General features: G+C 39.8%; 1 protein-coding gene across 3 annotated transcripts in view; it reads right to left on the reverse strand.

The window, feature by feature from the left end:
• AKAP6 (A-kinase anchoring protein 6) overlaps positions 1–21,276 on the reverse strand; it is a 476,021-nt gene that overhangs the window by 241,585 nt on the left and 213,160 nt on the right. For all 3 annotated transcript variants that reach the window (XM_045188183.3, XM_045188177.3, XM_053928192.2), the window contains exon 5: positions 5,376–5,498. In XM_045188183.3, the coding sequence (XP_045044118.2) occupies positions 5,376–5,498 (123 nt within the window). The remainder of the gene's footprint in view (positions 1–5,375; positions 5,499–21,276) is intronic.

Raw genomic sequence — 21,276 nt, forward strand, 5'->3', positions numbered from 1 at the left:
TTTCACCCAGAAATTTCACATGTAGCATATTTATCCTAAGGATATACCTATACTATGCCAGGTGATGTGAATATCCAAGGATAGTCACGGAAGCACTGTTTATAACTGAAAGAGAGCGCATGCAACCTAAGTTCTTCCCAACAAAGGACTGCTTAAACAAGCCGCGGCACACTCACACGCGGAACACTGAGCAGCCATTCCAAGGGGTGGTGGAGCTCTATACTGATTTTGAGTTATTGATAATGTGGGTTAAGGGAACAAAGTTAAGTACATATATGCATTTGCTTTCAAATACCTGAAATAACTCTGAAAGCTCATAAAGAAGGAACAGTGGCTGCCTGAAGGGAAGAGAATGAGTCACTCAGGGGATAAAGGTAGGAGGTTTACTTTTGACTTTCTATGTTTTTATACTCCCTTCCCTTATTTACCCTTAGAATATTGTGTTATATCCATACATTAGTTAGTCAAAAATACTTTTAAAGGAACTCATAACATATTGCCTGACCCTTCAAACACTATACACTCACACCACCGTCTGTGACGCCGACTTACTCTCTCATTTGAGCCACGGCTTCACTCGGTTAACCTGTACCAGCGTGACCCTGCCCCTATGGGGTCGGGGGTTGGTCCATGACACTCTCCTGTTTTAAAATCAAGTCAAACCTTCAAGGAGTCTCCATTTCCCCAAAGAACAGGTCAGTCCGTTAAAAAGACAATCTCCTTTACCACCCAGTCCCAACCTGCAAAACTCCAACTCAGTCTCAGCCACACCAGATGGCTCAGCACACCCACAAAAGCTCCTCCCATCTCCTCTCCTTCCCTGTCTACCCAACCAATCATACATGCCCTGTGAGGTGTCCATCATATACCTCCTGGAGCCTTCCCTACCCTCCAGGAAGAACCAGTGAAACTCTTCTCTGTACTGTGAACAGTACTTTGCCTATCCTACAAGAAAGTTACTGCTCAAAATTGCATTGCGTTCATCATTTATGGGTCTACAGATGACTACATTTAATCTCTGGTCATCGTCCTTAGACTGGAAATCCCCGGAAGAAAGAAGCCTAACTCATCCATCATGTATTCCTAGCACCTAATAACCGCCTGGCACTCATAGGTGCTTAAGATACATGAACTTGTCACCATTTTCCCCATGTTTTCTCACTTATCAAACTGAGTTAAGAATGTTGTCTTTCCAAGCATATTTCTGAGGCTGGTTAATGGTTGCCCAGCATGACCCATGCAAATTACCTCCCAAGTTTAAGCCGAGCCCTGAGCTTGGTCTTTTTCCTAATTCTCACACAGCTCTCTGGTGTCAGTTTGACCTGTGTTTCTCCTACTGGACACTCTAATTGGCTATAATTTTTAAAAAAACACAAAAGTTTTGTTTTGTTTTCCCACGGCAGATTGCATAGCACGTGGTGTCCATTTGGTGTGTTGGGCGCGCACAAAAACTACTTGGGAGATCAGTTATCTCTTCAGGAGCAGAGGGAGAAGTTGCTCTCCTGTTCTGCTACTTTGTAACTCTGAAGTCTAAGTTCTCATAAAGGAAAAAAATATCTAAAACTACTTATGATGCTTCTACTCAAATGCAGCTTTTGCTGAATTTTGCTTCTTTAGCCAATAAAAATGGTGGTGAGGGAAACAATTTAAATGTCCATCAATAGGTAAATAGATACACATAGTGTGGTGTATCTATGCAATAGAATATTACTGAGCAACAAAAATGAATGAACAATTAAAACACACAACATCAAAATAAGTGTGCTGGATGAAAGAAACCAGATTTTTCCCCCAAAAGAGACAGTACCTATTGGTTGATTCCATCTATGTAAAATTCTAGAAAGTACAAGTAAATCTACTCAATACTAGTAACAGAAAGCAGATCTGATTGCTCAGAGGTGGGAGAGAGGCCGGTAGGAAGGGAGGGAAGAATTACCAAGGATCGTGAGGAAGCTTTGGCAGGTGACGGATTTGTTCACTGTCTTTCTTGTGGTGGTGCTTTCATGGGTCCGTACATTTGTCAGTTTGTGGAAACGTGTAAACTGGTATGCTTGAAATAGATATAATTTATTCTATGTCAATTATACCTCTCTACAGGTGTTTTAAAAAGTGGACAGAGGTGAGAGAGGAGGGAGTCCCTCTAAGAACATGTGTGTGCAGTGTGGTTTTAAAAAGTGGTTTGCAAAGAAAGGGAATGTTCAATGTATTCAATAGTTACAAAATACCTTCCTAGAATGACATTTTCCTGAAAGTGTCATTTTCTGGGAAGATAGGAATTGTATTGTTGAAAGGAGCAGCCAGGTTGCAAGCAGATGATTAATTATCATGGAAAATCATTGATGTATCATTGCAATTTCACAGTATTTCTTACAGTTAAAATAAAGCTCCTTCACATCTCTCATAAAGGTATTGTGAAGCTTTAATTGATTTGTGTTGGTAAAAACCCTTGGTTACCATCATGGAAAATAATTGAATTAAGTAGAAAAATATAAATGTACAACTTTTGTTATTGTTTTTGCATGTGTTTTTCTTTCCAATAAACATTGCAGGGTGCCAACTATTCTAACACATTATTAAACCAGAGAAGATGCTGAACTCAGGGGCTTGCACGTCTGTTGATTTGATGTTAAATTACAGAATCTATAGAGATGTTGAAAGGAACTCAGGTAGCTACCTGCCTCTGCATGCTGAATAATCTTGCAAATACTCTTTGCCTACTCAGTAACAAGCAGTGATGACTTATGCGGGGTGATGTAAGGAATATACATCTGTAGGGTTAGTTGTATACATACGTCCTTTATGGTAAGGTAGGTATTTTTTGCCTTCTTTTGAGAATAACAACTTAATATTAACCCAGCACCACAGTAAAGAAATGCAATAAAAAATATAAATGACAATATTGATCAGAAGACAATGTGGACATTGCCCTCAGGGAGACAGAGTAACTCGGAGTTTAAAGATGCTTTTAAAAAGGCTGTATCTGGAGTAACAGGCACGGCATGAATATAACAAGTGACTCAGTAATTGTCTTTAAGAATCACTCAATGGAATCCACACACACTAGGTCTTCAGTAACTGTTAGACAGTATTATTCATAATTGCAGAAGTGAAATTTGAGACTGTGACCCAGCATCCTGTGAACAGATCTGGATATCATAGCCCCGCACTATTTGCAAAGTGGAGATAAAGATGTTGCTGTGTTATCTCTATTCAAACCAATGTGATCGGACATGAGCATGGAGCAAACTGGTTCAAGAAAGTGTTGATCTTTAGGCAGAAACAAGTGTATTCTTTAAGAGATAAACCTTTGAGAAGGACCCTGCTGTGGGTCTAAAGGACAGACCCACAACAAAGGGGATAACAGTTTCCTCACCTCGGATGACAATGTCACTAGGAGGCAAGTGAGGCTGTCTGCAAGTCATTATGTCAGCTGGAGAGAGTTCCGCTATTTATAAGGCTAGAACACAGTAGTCACAAGTCACGTGTGGCAATTTAATGTAAACGTAAGTTAATTAGAATTTAAAACGCATTTCCTCAGTTGCTCTAGCCACATTTCAAGTGCTCGGCAGATACATGTGGTTAGCGGCTCCCATACTGGACAACGCAATATAAAATATTCCATCATTGCAGGCAGTTCTAGTGGGCAGTGTTGGGCTACAATGAGGAAGAGGACAGCACGGGGATGCTAAGAAATGAATATATATTTGTGATATAGATTTGAGAACAGGACATTGGTAATTAGTGGTCATGTCACTCAACTCCCAAAGAGAAGAGAGACCTCGGTTCATACTCTTTTAGCCTGGCTTTCAATAAAAAGAGTTGAAGCACTCTTTATGTCCCCGTGCCCTCTGGAACCTCAAAAACTAAATGTGTGTTTTCCATAAAATATTAAATCAAGAGAAATTAAGACAGCGCACTTAATGTGAAATAAAGTTCATATACTCCTGTTTAAACACAGATTAGAATTTCTGTCAGAACAATGCCAGTGAAGAGCTGACATTCTAATTAATACAATTTACATTATAAAGCACTGAATATCTTTATCTTGCTATTATGAAATGCCCTCTTTAAAAAAAATCAATGCTCTACTCAACAGGGAATTGAGTACTAAGGGCAGTATTTAAAAACCCATGTACAAGAGAGGTGTTTAAGGTTACTAGCATTTTTACACACCATCAACCAAGGTCTCTAAAAAGGGAAGCAATGCACTCATCCTCTACCCCACAGTTTTGTCATTCTTTCCCATGCAGAAGACTGTTCGCATGCAACAGGATTTTGAGACTGTTTTTCTTGCAATGATTTAAAACACTGCAAAACACAAACACCAAAAAATTATTCTCTCTCTCCTCTTCTCTCCATCTCTCTCCCCCCACCCACCTTTTCTCACCTCCTCTCTCCTCCTTCTCTCTCATCTCTCTCTCACTTAACACGAGGGAGCAGTCCTGAAATCCCGTGAACTCTCAAACACGCATACTCTCACACAGTGCTTATTCAATCCATATTCTGAGTGTGTAAAAGGGGCAGAAAATCAGCCCCACAGTTGGGTACCCAAGGATTCGTGTTCATTACCTTTGTCAATTTTATGCTATTGGTGAAAGGAATAAAGATGAGATCCTTAAAGCTTGAATTTTCATTTCCTATGACAATGTGCTTTTTCTTCATGCTTTATCACACTCCACTCCTTGGTTTCCACCCCTTCATAATTGATATCGGCCATTTGAAGCATTCAGTAAAAACCTCATGAGGTTCATCAAATGTCCCCCAGTCTATAATTCTTGCTTCTAACGTATTCAGAAGCATATCCATCCAAGTGTTTTCCACTTCCCCTCCACGGCGGTCCCTCTGCACAGGGACAAGTGTAATGACAGTTGTATTAATTATATGCTGAAAACCCACATAGCCTCAAAAATGATGGAGATCATTCCTTTAAATATTTTATTAAAATAACCCAGTGTAGAACTGATAAAGTAGACCCTCTTGATAATGAGAGGTTCATTAATTTTACAAGAATTCTAGAAAGCTTAGAATGGTCATCAAAATTATGTCTTTCATTTATATTTTTTTTTAAGAAAAGGAAAACCTTCAATCATTGCTTCAGAGAGAAGGGTCTAATAAAATTTTCTAAGGTATTTTAAAAAATAATAACTTTCTGGAAAAAGTTTTGAAAAATATCTTGAAATATGGAGGATTTAGATTTCATAGTTTTACTTGAAATGCCTATAAATGTTCAGCTGCTGCAGTTTAACCCATTAAAACTTGGTTTCATTAGCATAAAATGACCTCTGATAAATAAAATTGATACTCTCCCTAAACAAACAAGCAGGGCATTAAAATCCTTTCATTACCAACAGCAAAAGCAACACAGTCTTGCCTACCAAGTGCGTCTCCAGGTACAGTTTCAGGCCGTCCGTCTCTGCTTTGGGGGGTGCCCAATTCTCAGTGGTTTCCATGGCTTCATTTAACCATTGAATGAATTCATCCAGCTTGTTTACAAACCCCTTGTGATAAAAAAATAAAAAATAAAAACAGAGAGAAAAGGACAAGAAAAGCATGTTAGTTGGTTATTTTTTAAAGCCAACCTTAAATATTCCCAACCTCACTGCTGGTAAAATTGATACCACTGCACTCCCATCCTAGTCTCACACTGTAGAATGAATTTTCCAGTATTCCTGGCACTAAAACCTATCGAAATGGAAAGAAATTGTCCGTGACTTCCTCTCAGTTTCTTTGCTAGGAACACTTTTCTGAGAAATTTGGATTGGACTCCAGGGTCTCATTGTAAAAGTGACCTAACACCATCAAAACATTTCCGGTATCTCACAAGCTCCTCTCACCAGAAATCAGGTCAGGTCTACTAGGAACACTCCCTGCCTTTGGGGGATAAAAACACTTCTGTAAAGACGATATTCTTTACTTAACGGAACTAGAAATCCATCTTTAAGTCACAGAAATGTTTTAAGGGACTTGGATGAGTTCAAATGACACCCCAAATGTTTGTGGCTGAGCCTGGGTTGTCAGACACAAGAGTAGAAAAGATGGAACCAATGAACAAAGTAAACCCTTTACTCTGGGTGTGTCCCAGACATAAAGAAATATTCTTGGCTAGGAAGCACAAATCAAAATAATCTTGTAATTTTTCAAATAGTGGTTATAAAAATTTATTGACCATTTAAAAGAACACATCTGTAGAAACGGAAATTATTTTGAAAAAAAGGAAAGCCCAGCTATGAACCTAAGGCAAGGAAATGGGGCTGGGTGCCTGCTGTCCATGACTAGGTAAACAGCTCCACCTGGAGGTCAAAAGGAGTAAAGACAGGATACGACATTTGTACTCAGGGAGATGGCCTGTGATACTTATTCTCCTTTCAGATTTGCCTTTTGATTAATTTTGAATAATATTTTTAATGCTTAACAGGATATCCAGAGACTGAAGTGATAATAGGGGAAGGCTCATTTTCTTTAGTCATGCTCCTCAGAAACTACATTTTGTTTTTAAGTTTTCTCCTAGATAATAGTTGAAGATTCATAAACCTTTAACTCAAGCAATTGATTGGCCTCAAAATAATTATTAGAAGAAAACAAGTGGCATTGAGAACAGCAGTAAAGAGAAAGGCAGACAAATAACACTCAGAAACACATTCCTGTCGGTCAAGGGGGGATGCAGCAGAGAGGTGGACCTGGCGGCCAGGGGTGGGCTTGGCTGCCCCTCCACACCAGGGTGTGAGTCTGTTTGGCCCACGTGATGGCGTGTCACGTTTCCCAGGTTCCTGGGAGCTACCCCAAGTGTTTCCTTTTGAAAACCCCCCTCCCGTGCCAGGTGACATAGGACAATCACACCCATCCTTTAGAAAAATCTAAATTTCTCATATCGCAACTTGTTCCAAATGCTAGGAATCCATGCCAAGTAATTAGTTTTGGCCTTTCTCATACAGGTAGTCTGTTAGAAATGGAGTCCCTAATTGTTTTTTTTCATCTTTTAAGTTTTTTAATTAAAGAGTTATACTTTATTACTATCAATTGCCCTTTGTTTCCCCACTTTTAATTTTTACTGTATTTTTCCATTACCATTGAAGTCCTAATTCTTGATACTCTCATAATTATATTCTGTGAAAAATTAAGATAGCCTTTGCTGATCTAATGAACTTATATCTGCAGAACCTCATCAGAATATCAGAGTCTAGAAGATTGATAATTGTGAGTTGAATATAGTATTTTATAGTACTTATACTATTAAATAGTAGATATTATTAAGTTTGGACTTGAGTTGTTATATCTGCACACATAAATTGGTTTGGGGAAAATTAAGTCAAGAAGTAAATTATTTTGGAAACAATCAGTTAAATCCAAAAAGACAAATAGTAAAAGATGTTATTTGAAATATAACTATTCATATCTTCTCTTCTTCCAAAAAACAAGCAAACGAAACAATGTGTGTGTATATGAATGCATGGGCACCTCCTAATAAAAAACATCAGTCTTGGCCAAAGAGTATTAAACACCGTGTTTCAGATTTCCTAACAGGATCGTAATTACACAGTAAGCTGAACTCTGTGAGGTGCAGATCAGGCAAAAACCATGAGACCCGGTGAAACTCTGGATGATCTCCCCTCATAGCCCAGCCAGCCAGAAATACCGAGGCTGTCTGCTGTGGAGGAAACAGAGGTCCTTTCAAAGCATCGTTCTGGGTTTCCTCTGAATTATATCCCATCCTTAGCAATTTTCATTTGTTGCACATTTTCTCAACTCTTCTCTTGCCAGTGCTAAAGAGTTTCATCAATCACAATAAAACCTGACAATCACTATTCTTAACTTGTAGTAAAAAGCTAAGCACTCCTCCTTTTGAGATCTTAACTTTCCTCCTCCTCCTCTCTTGCTTAGGTGTGTAGTCACAAGAGAATAAACAGAAATCATGAAAGCAAGTGAAACTGGGGTCCATCCGATTCTTGATACTTTTCTCACCTGCTATTCCTCTACCTCTCCCAGACCCTTTAACTGTGTACTGTCATCCAGGCTCTGTATAGTGATCCCCATATCATGAGATACTCTTCTTAGAAAGACCAAGTAAGTGGCCATGGCTGGTGTGGCTCAGTGGATTGAGCACCAGCCTGCAAACTGAAGGGTCACCGGTTCAATTCCCAGTCAGGGCACACGCTTGTGTTGCGGGCCAGGTCCTGGGTAGGGGGAGCACAAGAGGCAACCACACATTGATGTTTCTCTCCCTCTCTCCCTCTCTATCTAAAAATAAAATAAATAAAATCTTAAAAAAAAATACCAAGTGCGTGCCACTCAAAACAACAAGCCAGCCACGTGATGTGCTGGAGAATTCACATGTGAACACATACATGAATATTTGATGCTCATTTTCAGAAGCTCTGCTAGAGTCTTTGGGGTATGAATGAAGGAAAATGCAGTTGATGTAAGCATCGGAAAATAGAGAGAGGTACAATGAAGGAAAATGCAGTTGATGTAAGCATCGGAAAATAAAGAGAGGTACAAAATTTTATTTTGTAATACAGATCAAGTCCTAACACAATAAATATTGATCACTCATTCATTCTTTTAACAAATAATTATTAAGTGCCCACTCTGTTTAAAGCACACTGCTGTGCAGTATTGGGAATAAAAAAGACAAATATCACTGCAACAAAAAATTTCAGCAGAAACAAAGCCTATCGAAGCACTGGCCTACTGAATTCAAGTAATTTTCATCATTTTTTGCAAGTTTTACAACAAATAGAGAGTTGGAATACTCTGGACCTTCTCCTGAAATGTGTTCTGCCTGTATCAGAATTCTGTCTGCACCCAATCTTGTTTCTATTCTCAGAATTTGACCTAACTGTTTGTTTCTCTAATATTCTCGGTTACCTGGAGAGTCGAAGATAACTGTAAAAATTAGATTTTCTTCATGACACAGTCCAGTGCCACCATCAAACTACATAAAAAGCACATTTGATGCACATTCAGCTCACTGCTATAGGCTGATTACAAACTGTTGAGAGGCCATATTTTAATGCCTTTATTGTCCAAACTCCTGCTGATACATCGTATCTGTTCAGTCTCTCTCGGCACCTTCTCCACCACTAGCTTCCTCATTGGCCCCTTCTCCCCCTTCTTCCATTACCATCCTCTGACTCCTCGTCAAGCTCTCCAGGGACCCACTGAGGGTGACCCAGTCCACAGGCTTCTGTGCAGACCACCCCCTTAATTGTTTCCCCCTGGGTGTGTCCCTTGCCATACTCATATGTAATACATATTCTTTGAGTCTGCAAGCTCTTGATTGGAGCGAAGCCAGGATTCACCCTCCAGAAGAAACCCTGGTTATCCAACGTGGGAGAGAATGGAGCAGCTCGTAGCCTGTCACCACCAGTTGGCAATGCACTCCCCACTCTCAAAGCATTTGCATTTTGAAAATTCCTTAATGAGGTGCTTTGAAAAAAACCCTACGTTTACACTTGCTAAAGCATCAATCTATTTAAAGACTAAGAAGCATAGTCAAAGTGCATGCAAATGTACACTTAGAGGTTTGTAAAAAATAATTTGCTAGAGCCCTCAGCTGGTTAACATGCATTTGAAAATTATATTATATTAAATTTACATTTGAGTCTTGCAAATAGCTACACTCTGATGGCAGGTTAAGAATACCCATTATTTCACTGATTTTCCTATCTATTTCTCTCCTACAGCAGAGGTAGTTTGGGTAAATATAAACGGGGGGGGGGGGTGGTAATTAACTACTGTTGCCCTCTGGCAAGGCCATCTTGTGCAGCAGGGATAAAAGGAAGAGCCTCTTGCACCAGGTATGGGACCAGGGAACAGCGATACAGGAGGAAACGAGAGATGGTCTCTGCCTTACAGAGTTGAAAGCATAGGGATAGTTGGGTTTTTTTAGAGAATTCCATAATCTTAGACCCAATTGAAATTAAAAACTATTTGCCTAAAAGGGAGAAGAGGGCGTACACAACAGGAGGCAGACGCTGTGTTGTCACTCCAAGTCCAAGCTGATTACGGTCATTTTACAGATGAGGAAACTGACAGTCAAAGAAGGTGAGTGACTTGACTAGTGGCAGAGTTGGGACTTGAACCCATATCTCATTCCTGTGTCTGTTTCTCTCACAGCACCACACTGAACTCGAGAAACAGCACGTCTAGAGGCACATTATCGGACCCAGGTGAAGGGAAAGCGCGTTCCCCGCAGCCCCACAGTCCTCACACTGAGGTAAAATTCTCTAAATGCTAAGTCCTTCCTCCTTCACATTCACTATTTTCTGTTAATTTTTTTTGGAAGGGGATTTGTGATGAGGCTAGATGCTTAATAAGAAACATAAATTTACTTAGGGCAAGGGTAAGAGAAGAGCAACTTCTTTTTAGCAAGCAAAATCACTGTGAAGCTCATTTCTAATTTATAGAAAATTTAAACCAAAAGTGTAAACCAGGCACATGCTTGAATGAGGCTGCTCTACCAGAGTCTCAATTACAGATGAGTTGACTCATTTCAATCACAGAGATGGTACTGGGTTCTCAGGGGGTAGCTCAGCCAATGACCTGAACGGCTCATTTCCTGTTGGCATTTGCTGTCTGGATGTGTGTCTGAACGTGCGTGTTCACCCCCAAAAGGATTCACATTTCCCAGTGGACAGAGCGATGATGATTGACCTAGTCTAGATCAAGTTGGCTGCGTTCAGACAAGAAGAACACCAAAAAAGTGAGCTATTTTTACTATATTTATGAAAAAAATGGTGAGCCTCTGCTGTTGAATCTTTTAAACCATTAAAAAGTATTTACTCCTTTCTTAGTATCCCAAGATTAAAGGACTCTGTGAATTGTCTCATCTGAACGATTCTAGCTGAAACAATAGTAACCTTCGCACAGCACTCACCACGTGCCAGGACCTTTTATTAGTATCTTACACACAACAGGTCGTTTGGCTCCAGGGCCTCATGAAGACGCCGTGAGGTGGGCACTACCGTCACCCCCACTTCACAGATTTGTAAGACTGAGGCCCGAGGAGGGAAAGAGACCTACCCAGTGCTGTAGGACTGGAAGGTGGTGGGCTCGGTACCTGACTCTGGAGAGCCTCACTTGGCACCACGTGAAATCATGAAAGGCCCATTCATCTACCAATTTGTTCAAGTCCCTGGCAGAAATTAGAAGTTAAAAAACCTCTAAATGAGAAAAAATTGTGAGGAGCAGGAGAGGGTATATTTTTTAAAAAAAAACGCTCATTGTGAACCAGTGTGGAAAATGTTAAGCCAACAGTTGCTACAACCAGACAAAACTGAATTTGATTCCAGGCGCATCTACCTCTTACTAACAGTGGAATCTAAATGAGCTATTTAATGCCTCTGAATCTCAAAGTCTCTACCTGTAAGAGAAGGACAGCAATATCCATCTTGAGTTTACATGAGAATTTCCAGAGAAAATGTATTTCAAAGCCTGGAGTAAAACTAGGGCTTGAGAAATGATTTTTAAAAGCCATTCCTAATCAACAAGTTCCAAGCTGATCTTTTATTTTACTCATTTAAGCTGCAGTACATTTACACAATGGAATACTACTCAGCCATAAAAAAGAAGGAAATTTTACCCTTTGTGACAGCATGGATGGACCTGGAGAGTATTATGCTAAGTGAAATAAGCCAGTCAGAGAGAGACAAATGCCATATGATTTCAGTTATATGTGGAATCTAATGAACATAGTAAACAAACAAAACAGACTCATAGATACAGAACAGACTGAGAGCTGTCGAGGGGCGGGGGATTAGGGGGCTGGGTAAAACAAATGAAGGGAGTAAGCAAAAAAACCCACAAACAAACTCATAGACACAGACAACAGTGTGGTGATACTGTTGAGGGAAAGTGGGGTGGGGGAGGTAGAAGACAGTAAAGGGGGGATAAATGGTGATGGAAGGAGACCTGATGGGGTGGCAAACATACAATCCAATACACAGATGATGTGTTACAGAATTGTGCACTTGAAACCTATATAATTTTATGAACCAATGTCACCCCAATAAATTCAATTAAATAAATACATAATATTGATTATTCACCACACGGCACTGTGCTAGGCACTGCAGGGGAGAGGGATGAGAAACGTCCCCACACCCAGGTGGCACCACTTGCTCTGGGCATTCGGAGGAGGGAGGCAGCATGGAGGGGACAGCAGCTGAGCCTGCAAGTTAGCAATGATTTCCCTGCCTCCTTATTCCATCGGTAGGTCTGAAGGGCATCACATGTCTCTATTCACAGGCACAAGTTTAAGAATAATCGGGCCTAACTTTTCAAAATGATACACACGCTCTGAACCGTCATTGCATTGGCAATGGCTACCAATGAGTAATCGCAGTCCTACCCTACCCACAAGGAAGCTTTATTTAGGCTTAGTTAGTAAAATTAGAACTCAGTTTAGAAGCGAAATTATACACTGAGATTTTATATCTATTAATACATACATGTGTATATACATATATATACCAATATATATGTATTTAATCTCCCATTTTTTGTGAATTTTTATGCAGAGTTCCTACACAAAATGACTCACTTAGATTTTTACATAATAGCATCCAAATGCAATCAGCCTTCCCCAACCATGCGTCTATGTACTTAACGCACTTAAGCCCCAGACGCTCAAGACAAAAAGTGGTGCTTTGGACTCCACCACCTCACACATGCACCCACATTTCTGCCTACAACGTCCAAAGCCGTATGAGGAATTGACAGAAGGAAGGATATGGTTGTGTGGCTTTTAAAAGAAAGATTAAAGAGAAAATGAAATGGTTTAATGCAGTTTTAGCTCTGATTCCATAAGAAAACTGAAATACTGAAATGTTTTATGAAATATTTAGCTTCTTTCTAAAGGTTAAATGGGGTATCTTTAGAATATAAAATATTCCTGATAAGATTATCCTAAAATAAAGTTATAAGGCTGTCAGTTGGAAAGAGAAAGCAAAGGGGGCATAGAACAGTATCAAAAAGTGACCAGGTGGGAAGTTCTACACAGAATTCAGTATCATGTAGATGGATACACTGAGCTGGATCCCCAATTCCTTCAAATGCTGTTGACAGTGGTTTCAACGGAGAAAAGAAGAATCCAGAAAGACCCCTGACTGTCATAAAGAGAAAGGGCTTCTTCCTCAAACCGACAGCCTTTGCGTTCAGCTGCTCCCTGTTGGTCTTTAAAAAGAAATGATCAACAATTTTAAGGGCAAAGCACAAATGAAATGCATATCACCAAAGTCTATTAAAAATAGAAGTGATTAATGCATGAGAAATAATAGTAGGTTAATATTCATCAAGCACTTATGTGTCAGGAAGTTATTTAATCCCTAAGACAAGCCTATGCTCTAAGAGCCCCAGACCCTCCATTTTTTAGAGACAAGGAAGCACAGGCGAGCTCAATACAGCTGTCGGAGTGAAGCTGGGGATCCTGCTGGGTAGTCTGACTGCCCTGAAGCTTTACTCACTTACTGTAGCTGACTCGACCCCAGCACCCTCGTCCTCCAGAAGCACTGGAGGAGCAGATCATATCATCTTTTATTATTATTATTATTATTATTATTATTATTAATAATTTAATTTATTAGGATGACTTTGGTTTGCAAAACCATACAGGTTTCAAGCATGTAACTCAATAAAAGAACATCTACACACTGCATCTGTGCAGCGATCCCCCCAAGCAAAGCCTCCTTCTGTCCACTCCCTACCCCTTTGCGCATCTCCACCTGCCCCGTCCCGATTTCCCTCCGGCTATCACTACAGTGCTGTGTGAGTCTGTGTGTTACGTGTATACGCAAATGGGACTATATCAAACTAAAAAGCATTTTCATAGCACAGGAAACAATCAACAAAACGAAAAGGAAACCCACTGAATGGGAGAACATATTTGCCGATGATATATCTGATAAGGGTAAATCTCCAAAATGTATAAAGAATTTATACAACTAAACACCAGGAAGACAAACGACCCGATTAAAAAAATGGGCAAAGGACCGGAATAGACACTTCTCTAAGGAGGACATACAGATGGTCAACAGACATATGAAGAAATGCTCAACAACACTAATCATTGGAGAGATACAAATTAAAATTTAATTTTAAGATAAAATTAAAGTGAGATCATCTTTATCTGCCTCTAAATCCCAAACAAGAATCTGAGATGCTCACACCTTAGAATTTAGGATTATGATAGTTTAATGCCTTAACTGTAGATTTTTCCTATCCAGTATTATAAATAACAATATTTGGGTGCTTACTATCTACTAGTTATTTTTCTAATAACTTAAGTAATCATTTAATCTGCACTAATTTCTCTATTGTATAGATAAAGAGACTGAAGCAGAGAAGAGTTATGTAATTCATTAAAGGTCATAAAGCCATTAAATAGATATTAAGTAATTTTGTTTCAGTGTCCAAGCTCTGAACTACTACACAATACTGCCTTTCTAACCAGGCTTACTCCCAAGAGGGTCGCAGAGAGGAAAACAAAGGCCAGTAACATCCACCGATACTCATGCTTTGCCCCCCCAGCTTCAACCATCCCCATCACAGACACCTGTTTTAGATAATTCTCCCTATACTCTGTGCTCTCTTTTTTTTAAAGGTCCTACACACTTTTTTTTTTTTTAAGATTTTATTTCCTTATCTTTAGAGAGAGGGGAAAGGAAGGAGAAAGAAAGGATGAGAAAAATCAATGTGTGGTTGCTTCTCATGTGCCCCCTACTGAGGACCTGGCCTGCAACCCAGGCATGTGCCCTGACTGGGAAACCCAACCAGTGATCCTTTGGTTCACAGACCTGCACTCAATCCACTGAACCACACCAGCCAGGGCTATGCCCTCTTTTCAGTCCCTCTTTCTTCTCTCCTTCTTGATTACTGTTATTTTGCCGTTTTCCTCTTTTCCTCTTCTCCTAACCTCTCACCTCTCTTGTTCTCCATTCCTCTCTCCTTTCTTTTGCTCCCCTCCCTTCCTCTCCTCTTCTCTCTCCCTTCCTATTCCTTCTCTTTTTCTACAGTGCAAAGTCTCCCCCAACCTTGTTGTGGATAGCACTCACTTTTAATAAACCCCATTTCCCAACATGTCCATAGTACGATTCTTCAACACTGAAGTGCAGAGCTGAAAATGTCACATTCCTGTGTTTAGATCTAAATACTTTCCTGTTAAGTAAGACCTCCTCGTAAATCAAATATCTGAAACAAAAATGCACATGGTTAGATGGGATTGTTTGTAGAATGCCAAGGTTGTTCAAAAGATTACCTGTGATTGTCGAGTTACTTACCTAAACATTCTAACTTTTCTCTAGGGACCATATAGTTCTGTAGTAATAACAAAGTTAATATTTTTAGAAAAAAGTGGAATTCCATGAGGAGAGTTTATCACACTGAATGAGCAACAAAATAGCGAACTTTTTACCAGAGAGCTTCAGGGCCGTGAGTCCCTAAAGGGCAACAACAACTCAGCTGCTGCGCTATCACTGGGGCCAGGAAGACAGGAAACAGTGCTACCAAACTGCACCTGCTTGCAAAAGAGAAAAGAAGAAGGGTTCCCATGCACCTCAGAAGCACAGGCCCAGTCTTCAAAAGGCCCTTAGATACCATCTAGCTCAATGCCTCCCATTTTACAGACGAGGAAACTGAGGCTGGGAAAGATTGAGTACTTCACAGATAACCAATAGGAAGCTCAGCCAAAAGATCTCAGGTTTTTGTCCTCAAGAAGAAAGTTTTAATTGTTCACTTTAAAGTATTCTGGGACCTCCTCTGGGCAAAATTTCTAGAATTCAAAAAAAGAATTAGAGTTTTTAAGAGTTACATAAAACATGAGAGTACTATTGGTTTAGCTAATGGTATAAACTACCTAGGTTGAGTAGCATTAGGCTAGCTGAAGGAAAGACTGAATTGCCTTTTTGCTCAAACTCCATGGGTGTGTACACATGCACACATGTGTATTAGGCCTTTATTCGTAATTATTCATTGAGAGCTTGCTACATATCAGACACTGCGTTAAGGCCTGGAGCTCACACATAAATGACTTAAACTGCTTTCTTACAGACTTCAGAGCACAGGGACAACATCGCGGTGTGGTGCGTGATGATGCGGGTCAGCGGTTCTCAAGCGTTTACTCTCAAGGCTCCTTTTATTTGTTAATTAATTTATTTATAAGAATAGTAATCTATTAAATCTTAACATCACACATATTATTGTTTTTTAAAACTACGTTTTAAAAAATAGTGAAAAGACTGGCATTCTTTTAGCTGTATGCTCCTCTCCCAACAAATCATCCCAACCCATTGCCGACTTTCCAACCCACTTTTAAAATGTTCCTGTCTTCAGGAGTCAGTGGTTTGAGGGACATTTCTAAACCTACTGGAGGCCCTTCCTTTTACTTCCCAGAATATATTGTAATGACCTTCCCTCTGGTTATAAGTGCTGTGGGATTATTATTTATAAGTACATAATTATAAAGATAATATATGTAAATAAAAATTATAAGTAAGTACATATTATTTATAAGGTTGTTGTGTGACAATATTATAAATTAGAAGGTTGCTTGTGTTTGTTTGAACAGATATTCATAGCATAAATTCCCTTACATAAACTTCCTAAGCTGTCAGGGGAGTGCATTGACTAAAATTATTGGGCCAATTAGAGGAGAATTATCTCTAATACAACATGAGAATCATCCGTCAAGGCAGGAGACCCAGAGTCTCACAGAGAAGAGGGTGCAGGAATGTAGGGTGACCATCACCAGCCCCAGGAAGGGGGAGAGGTGATCTTAACTATTGTGAGGCATGAAGGACACTGTGATCAAACAGAGCACATGGCTGAAGGGGGAGGAGAAAACAGGGTGGTAGCATTGAATTCCGAAACGCCAGAGGCATCTGTACTGTACAGAAGGAGCAGCATGGCCCAACCCCTCTGCCCCCATATCAGTAAGAATGCCAACAGTAACAACCACAGGAGCTAACATTTGATAAACGCTTACTACATGTCAGATAATACTGTCAGCCCTTTACATATTTTAACCCGTTTACTCATCACAACAACTCTACATGGAAGACACACTTTCAATCCTATTTTACAGGGGACAAAACCAGGGCACAAAGAGGTCAAGTCATTTGCTCGAGGTAACATAGGTGGTAAGTGGTAACGGGGGCACTAGGGCTTTGGCAACATGGCTGGAGAGCCTGCATGCTCCACGCCACCCAGCTCCACAAAAACCCCGCACCTGTTGATGTCTCCCAAAATCTCTTCCTACTAAACGCACCTTTTCCTTTGCCATAGAGTTCCATCTGCTGCTTTTCTGAACGTTCATAATCGTGGTGCCTGGAACAAGGCTAGTCTTGGAGTTCTTTCCAGTCTTATCTTATTTCCCTTACATGAAAGTGTGTCTAAAGAGAGGAGTGGGCACAATATGATTTTTCATGGGCTCTGTATCCCATTAAGGAGACTCTGGTCAATACAATTGACCCTTGAACAATGTGTGGGTTAGGGGTGCTGACCTCCACGCAATCAAAAATCCACATAGAACTTAAGTCAGCTTTCCGCATCCACAGATTCCCAACCACAGATCAAAAATACTGTTTTTAATTCACAGTTTGTTGAATCTGCAGATACAGAAGGCCAACTGTATGTTTATAGAAGAAAATCTGCATATATGTGCACCATGCAGTTCAAACCTGTATGTTCAAGGGTCAGCTGGGGTCTCCTGCCCACAAAGGCATGCATCCAACAACATAAAACCAAAGACGCAGTGGGGACAAGATCAGGAAAACTGATCTTGTTTAATGAAACTTTATTTTGGAAGAGTACAAATAGTCTTTTCTATGTTATAAAAAACATAGAGAAAACAAAACAAAATATTTTTATTAGCTCAACTTATTAGCTTTATTTTTATAAGGTGATGGGCTCAGGGAGGAAGAAAAAGCAAGAGTACCAGATGGCCAGTTGTGACGCACACCTCCCTCTCTCGCTCTTCGCTCTCACTCTCCCCTTCCCCCTCCTCTCCCCTTCACGCACACTCACCTTCTCTCTTGAGTAGAGCTGAATACTCTACAGACAAACCCGGAAATATCAGAGCACTACCTATAAGTGACAACTTTCTAGTTTGATTATCTTAAAAGCATTGAAAAGAAAATAACAACTTCCTTTATTCCTAGATAAATAAGGAAGGCAAATGCTGGAGCCATTGGCTCCCTAAAAAGTACAGCATGGGGCCTCACCCCCTGAAAGATAGAAAACCTGGGCCTCAATGACAGGCAGCACCTTTCCTGGGTAGTTACTTGTTCACCATGCAAGCTCCTGGCCAATGATCTTCATAGGGTGAGACGCACCGCCTCAGACGTGGTCCGACCTCACGAATCACCCTGACACAGAACCCGCCTTGTGGGATGATTTCCCCTCTACTACCTGAACAGAGCACAAACAGTAATGCTGACAGGTATTTTTAAGACATGATAACAGCAAATCTGCCACCGTGAATGTTTCTGATCTGCTTCCTTTAGCTGATCCTTTTTGCTATAAATTCAGGCTAATCTATATATACACCTATAATTCTTACTTGGTTACTCATGTGTTTGCTGTTACCATTATCCCTGGTCTTTTGGCATCTTACAAACTCTAGCCAGGCCACGAATTCCTCTAGGATGTCTGTTCTTCTCACAGGACAGTGCTAGGACAGCAGCATGAATGGTTTCATACCTCCAGGCTCATTAATGTCACAGCCTCCCGCTCACTCACCATTAGGATCTTCCAAGAGGAATTCACCCAGAAGTCCACAGGACAGAAAGCCAACCACACTGAAGTGATATATTCCAGTGGGTATTTTATAGAAAAATGTCCCTTCTCTTAGATATGCCTCATAGTCAATCTCTCCTAAAATTTCAGAACTGAGGAGTATATTATAGGACATCCCGCTCAGTTTCTTTATTATTAATTTCTAACAACCGAGGCTTAGGAAGTTAAGTTACCACAGTCACAATGCTACTTAGAGGCAGATTTAAGACTCTTATTCCAGCTCTTTCTACTATTGGTGCTAATACCCTGGATTCATAGAAAGTTAGAAGACTATTACTTATGTAGTCTTTGGAGGTTACAAGAAGCCTTTGATCTTTGTAATTTCCTACAATAATCTGTGCACCAGCGTGACAAACATAATTAACATTCCATGTAAAGACTGGGAGACTTAAACAGTAACCTTTTAGTGACTGATTCAAGTTTTCATAACTAAAAAATGGGGGGTTGTGAACTGAGCCCAAAGCTCCCGTCTTCAAGTCCTGTATTCTCGAGTCATTACTAACGTCCCTGTGTCTTTCTCCTCAGTGGTAAAACGGGGTTACAATAGCAGTGTCCACATCAAGGAGGATTATTTTTCTTGATAATTAAATGTGATAACGTGTTAAGTGAATACACCTCTCAGCATTTTGCATAACATGTTATACGTGGGCAATAAATGTTAAGGTTTGGTTTTGTTTCCTTGATTGCCATCGTTCCCAAATATCCTACCACTAATGCACAGACATTACTTTAGACGAGTATGAAGAAGAATTCACTAGTGTCCTAATAATCATTTTGTTGAATTTGGAACTGCAACACTGAGTTCACTCCTCTTTTGGTTTTCATTATAAAAACAGTTGCTGTCAAATATGGTTAGGCACTATCATCATCTTGATACAACAAAATATTACTTAATCATGTAGCCTCTCCATACCAAGAAAATAACAACTATTCTCATCTTAATGTTTAAAACTTCATACAAAAAACTGCGCCTTCCCTATATATTGGGCTGGCCAAAAAGTTAATTACATTTTTTCTTTACAATGGCTCTAGTAGTGCTTAGTTGTCTTTAACTTCATTCAAAACAATTTTGTTAGATTGTATTGTGACAGCTGTCGTATCAGCGTGCACTTTTAAGAAACTTATCAAAATTACTGAATTTTAGTGCAGCCATTTTAATATTGAGGATGGAAGAAAATATGTAACATTTTCTGTGTATTATGCTTTGTTTTTTCAAGAAAGGTAAAAACAACTGAAATGCAAAAAAAGATTTGTGTACTGTATGGACAAGGTGCTGTGACTGATTGAACACGTCAAAAGTGTCTTGCAAATTTTCTTGGTATCATTGATGTTTCGGCCAAATAATTCTTTGCTGTGGGCTGTCTCATGCATTGGAAGATGTTTAGCAGCACCCCTGGCCTCCCCACTAGAAGCCAATAGTGGGAGATAGCCAACATACTCAAAATTTCAAAATCAATAAAGTTACTGGTAAAAATGAAAAATGTGTCTTTTATTTTACGGAAAAAACATTACAAACTTTTTGGCCAACCCAACATTTCAGAAGCTGAAAACTAGCTGCAGTGACAGCATACAGCCTCAAGGTGGTGGTAAGTCATCATTGATAAAGCCTCAAGACGCCACTGAGGCTCTGCTGAAACCAAACTGACCAGAAAGACAGGCCTGGTATGTTAACCAGGAAGGAATTTGCCCTCAATTCCTTTGGTTTTTTTCCCTCAACCTTGAGCAATGACCTTGTCATACTGTCTGAACAAATCTATTAGCAATATTAATTTGTAGGTTTTCCCTGGCTTGCAACAAATAATATATACACAAAAGATTATCCTTTAAAAGAATTGAGTAGCCTTATTTTTTTTTTAATGTTATGGGAATTTAGAATTCTCAACTTGGATTTGGCCAATCATTTGCATGTAAGATAACATTTACTTTTCTCCCATTCATCCACTGTGTATCTTAATCTCATGTCCCTGGGAACCATATATTAAATTCCTTACATCTCCCTGGGCCCCGATCTCAGCAAGAAATCTCAACTCTTTTGAACCTTTTCTTCCACTCTTGATTTTTAAAAAGCCACAAATTTTTATTGATTTGTCCTTTACAATGTCTTTCACTTTTATCTCTTTCCTCTTTCGTAGGTCCGCTTCCAAAACCACAGTTCAGACCCTTTTACCACACATGCAGGCTACTGCACTAACCTTCCAAATCAGCCTTAGAGCATTAGCTCCCAGCCTTGACAGCACATAAGAACTGTTTGGAAAGCTTTATGAAATACCCACAGCTGCAGAGTCTGACTTCATTGGTCTGGGGTGGAGCCTGAGGTTGGGATTTTTTCAAAGCTCCCCAGTGATTATAATGTGCGGCTACAATCAAAACCACTGAGCTAGAGGAGTATCCAGCAAACCATTACAGATTAACCTTTAAACTAGCAACTCCTGTCGGGGCCAAAATTTTAAGCAGTTCCTCATGTTCACAAAGATTGTAATTTAGCGA

Source organism: Desmodus rotundus, chromosome 7, assembly GCF_022682495.2.
Source record: "Desmodus rotundus isolate HL8 chromosome 7, HLdesRot8A.1, whole genome shotgun sequence".
NCBI lineage: Eukaryota > Metazoa > Chordata > Mammalia > Chiroptera > Phyllostomidae > Desmodus > Desmodus rotundus.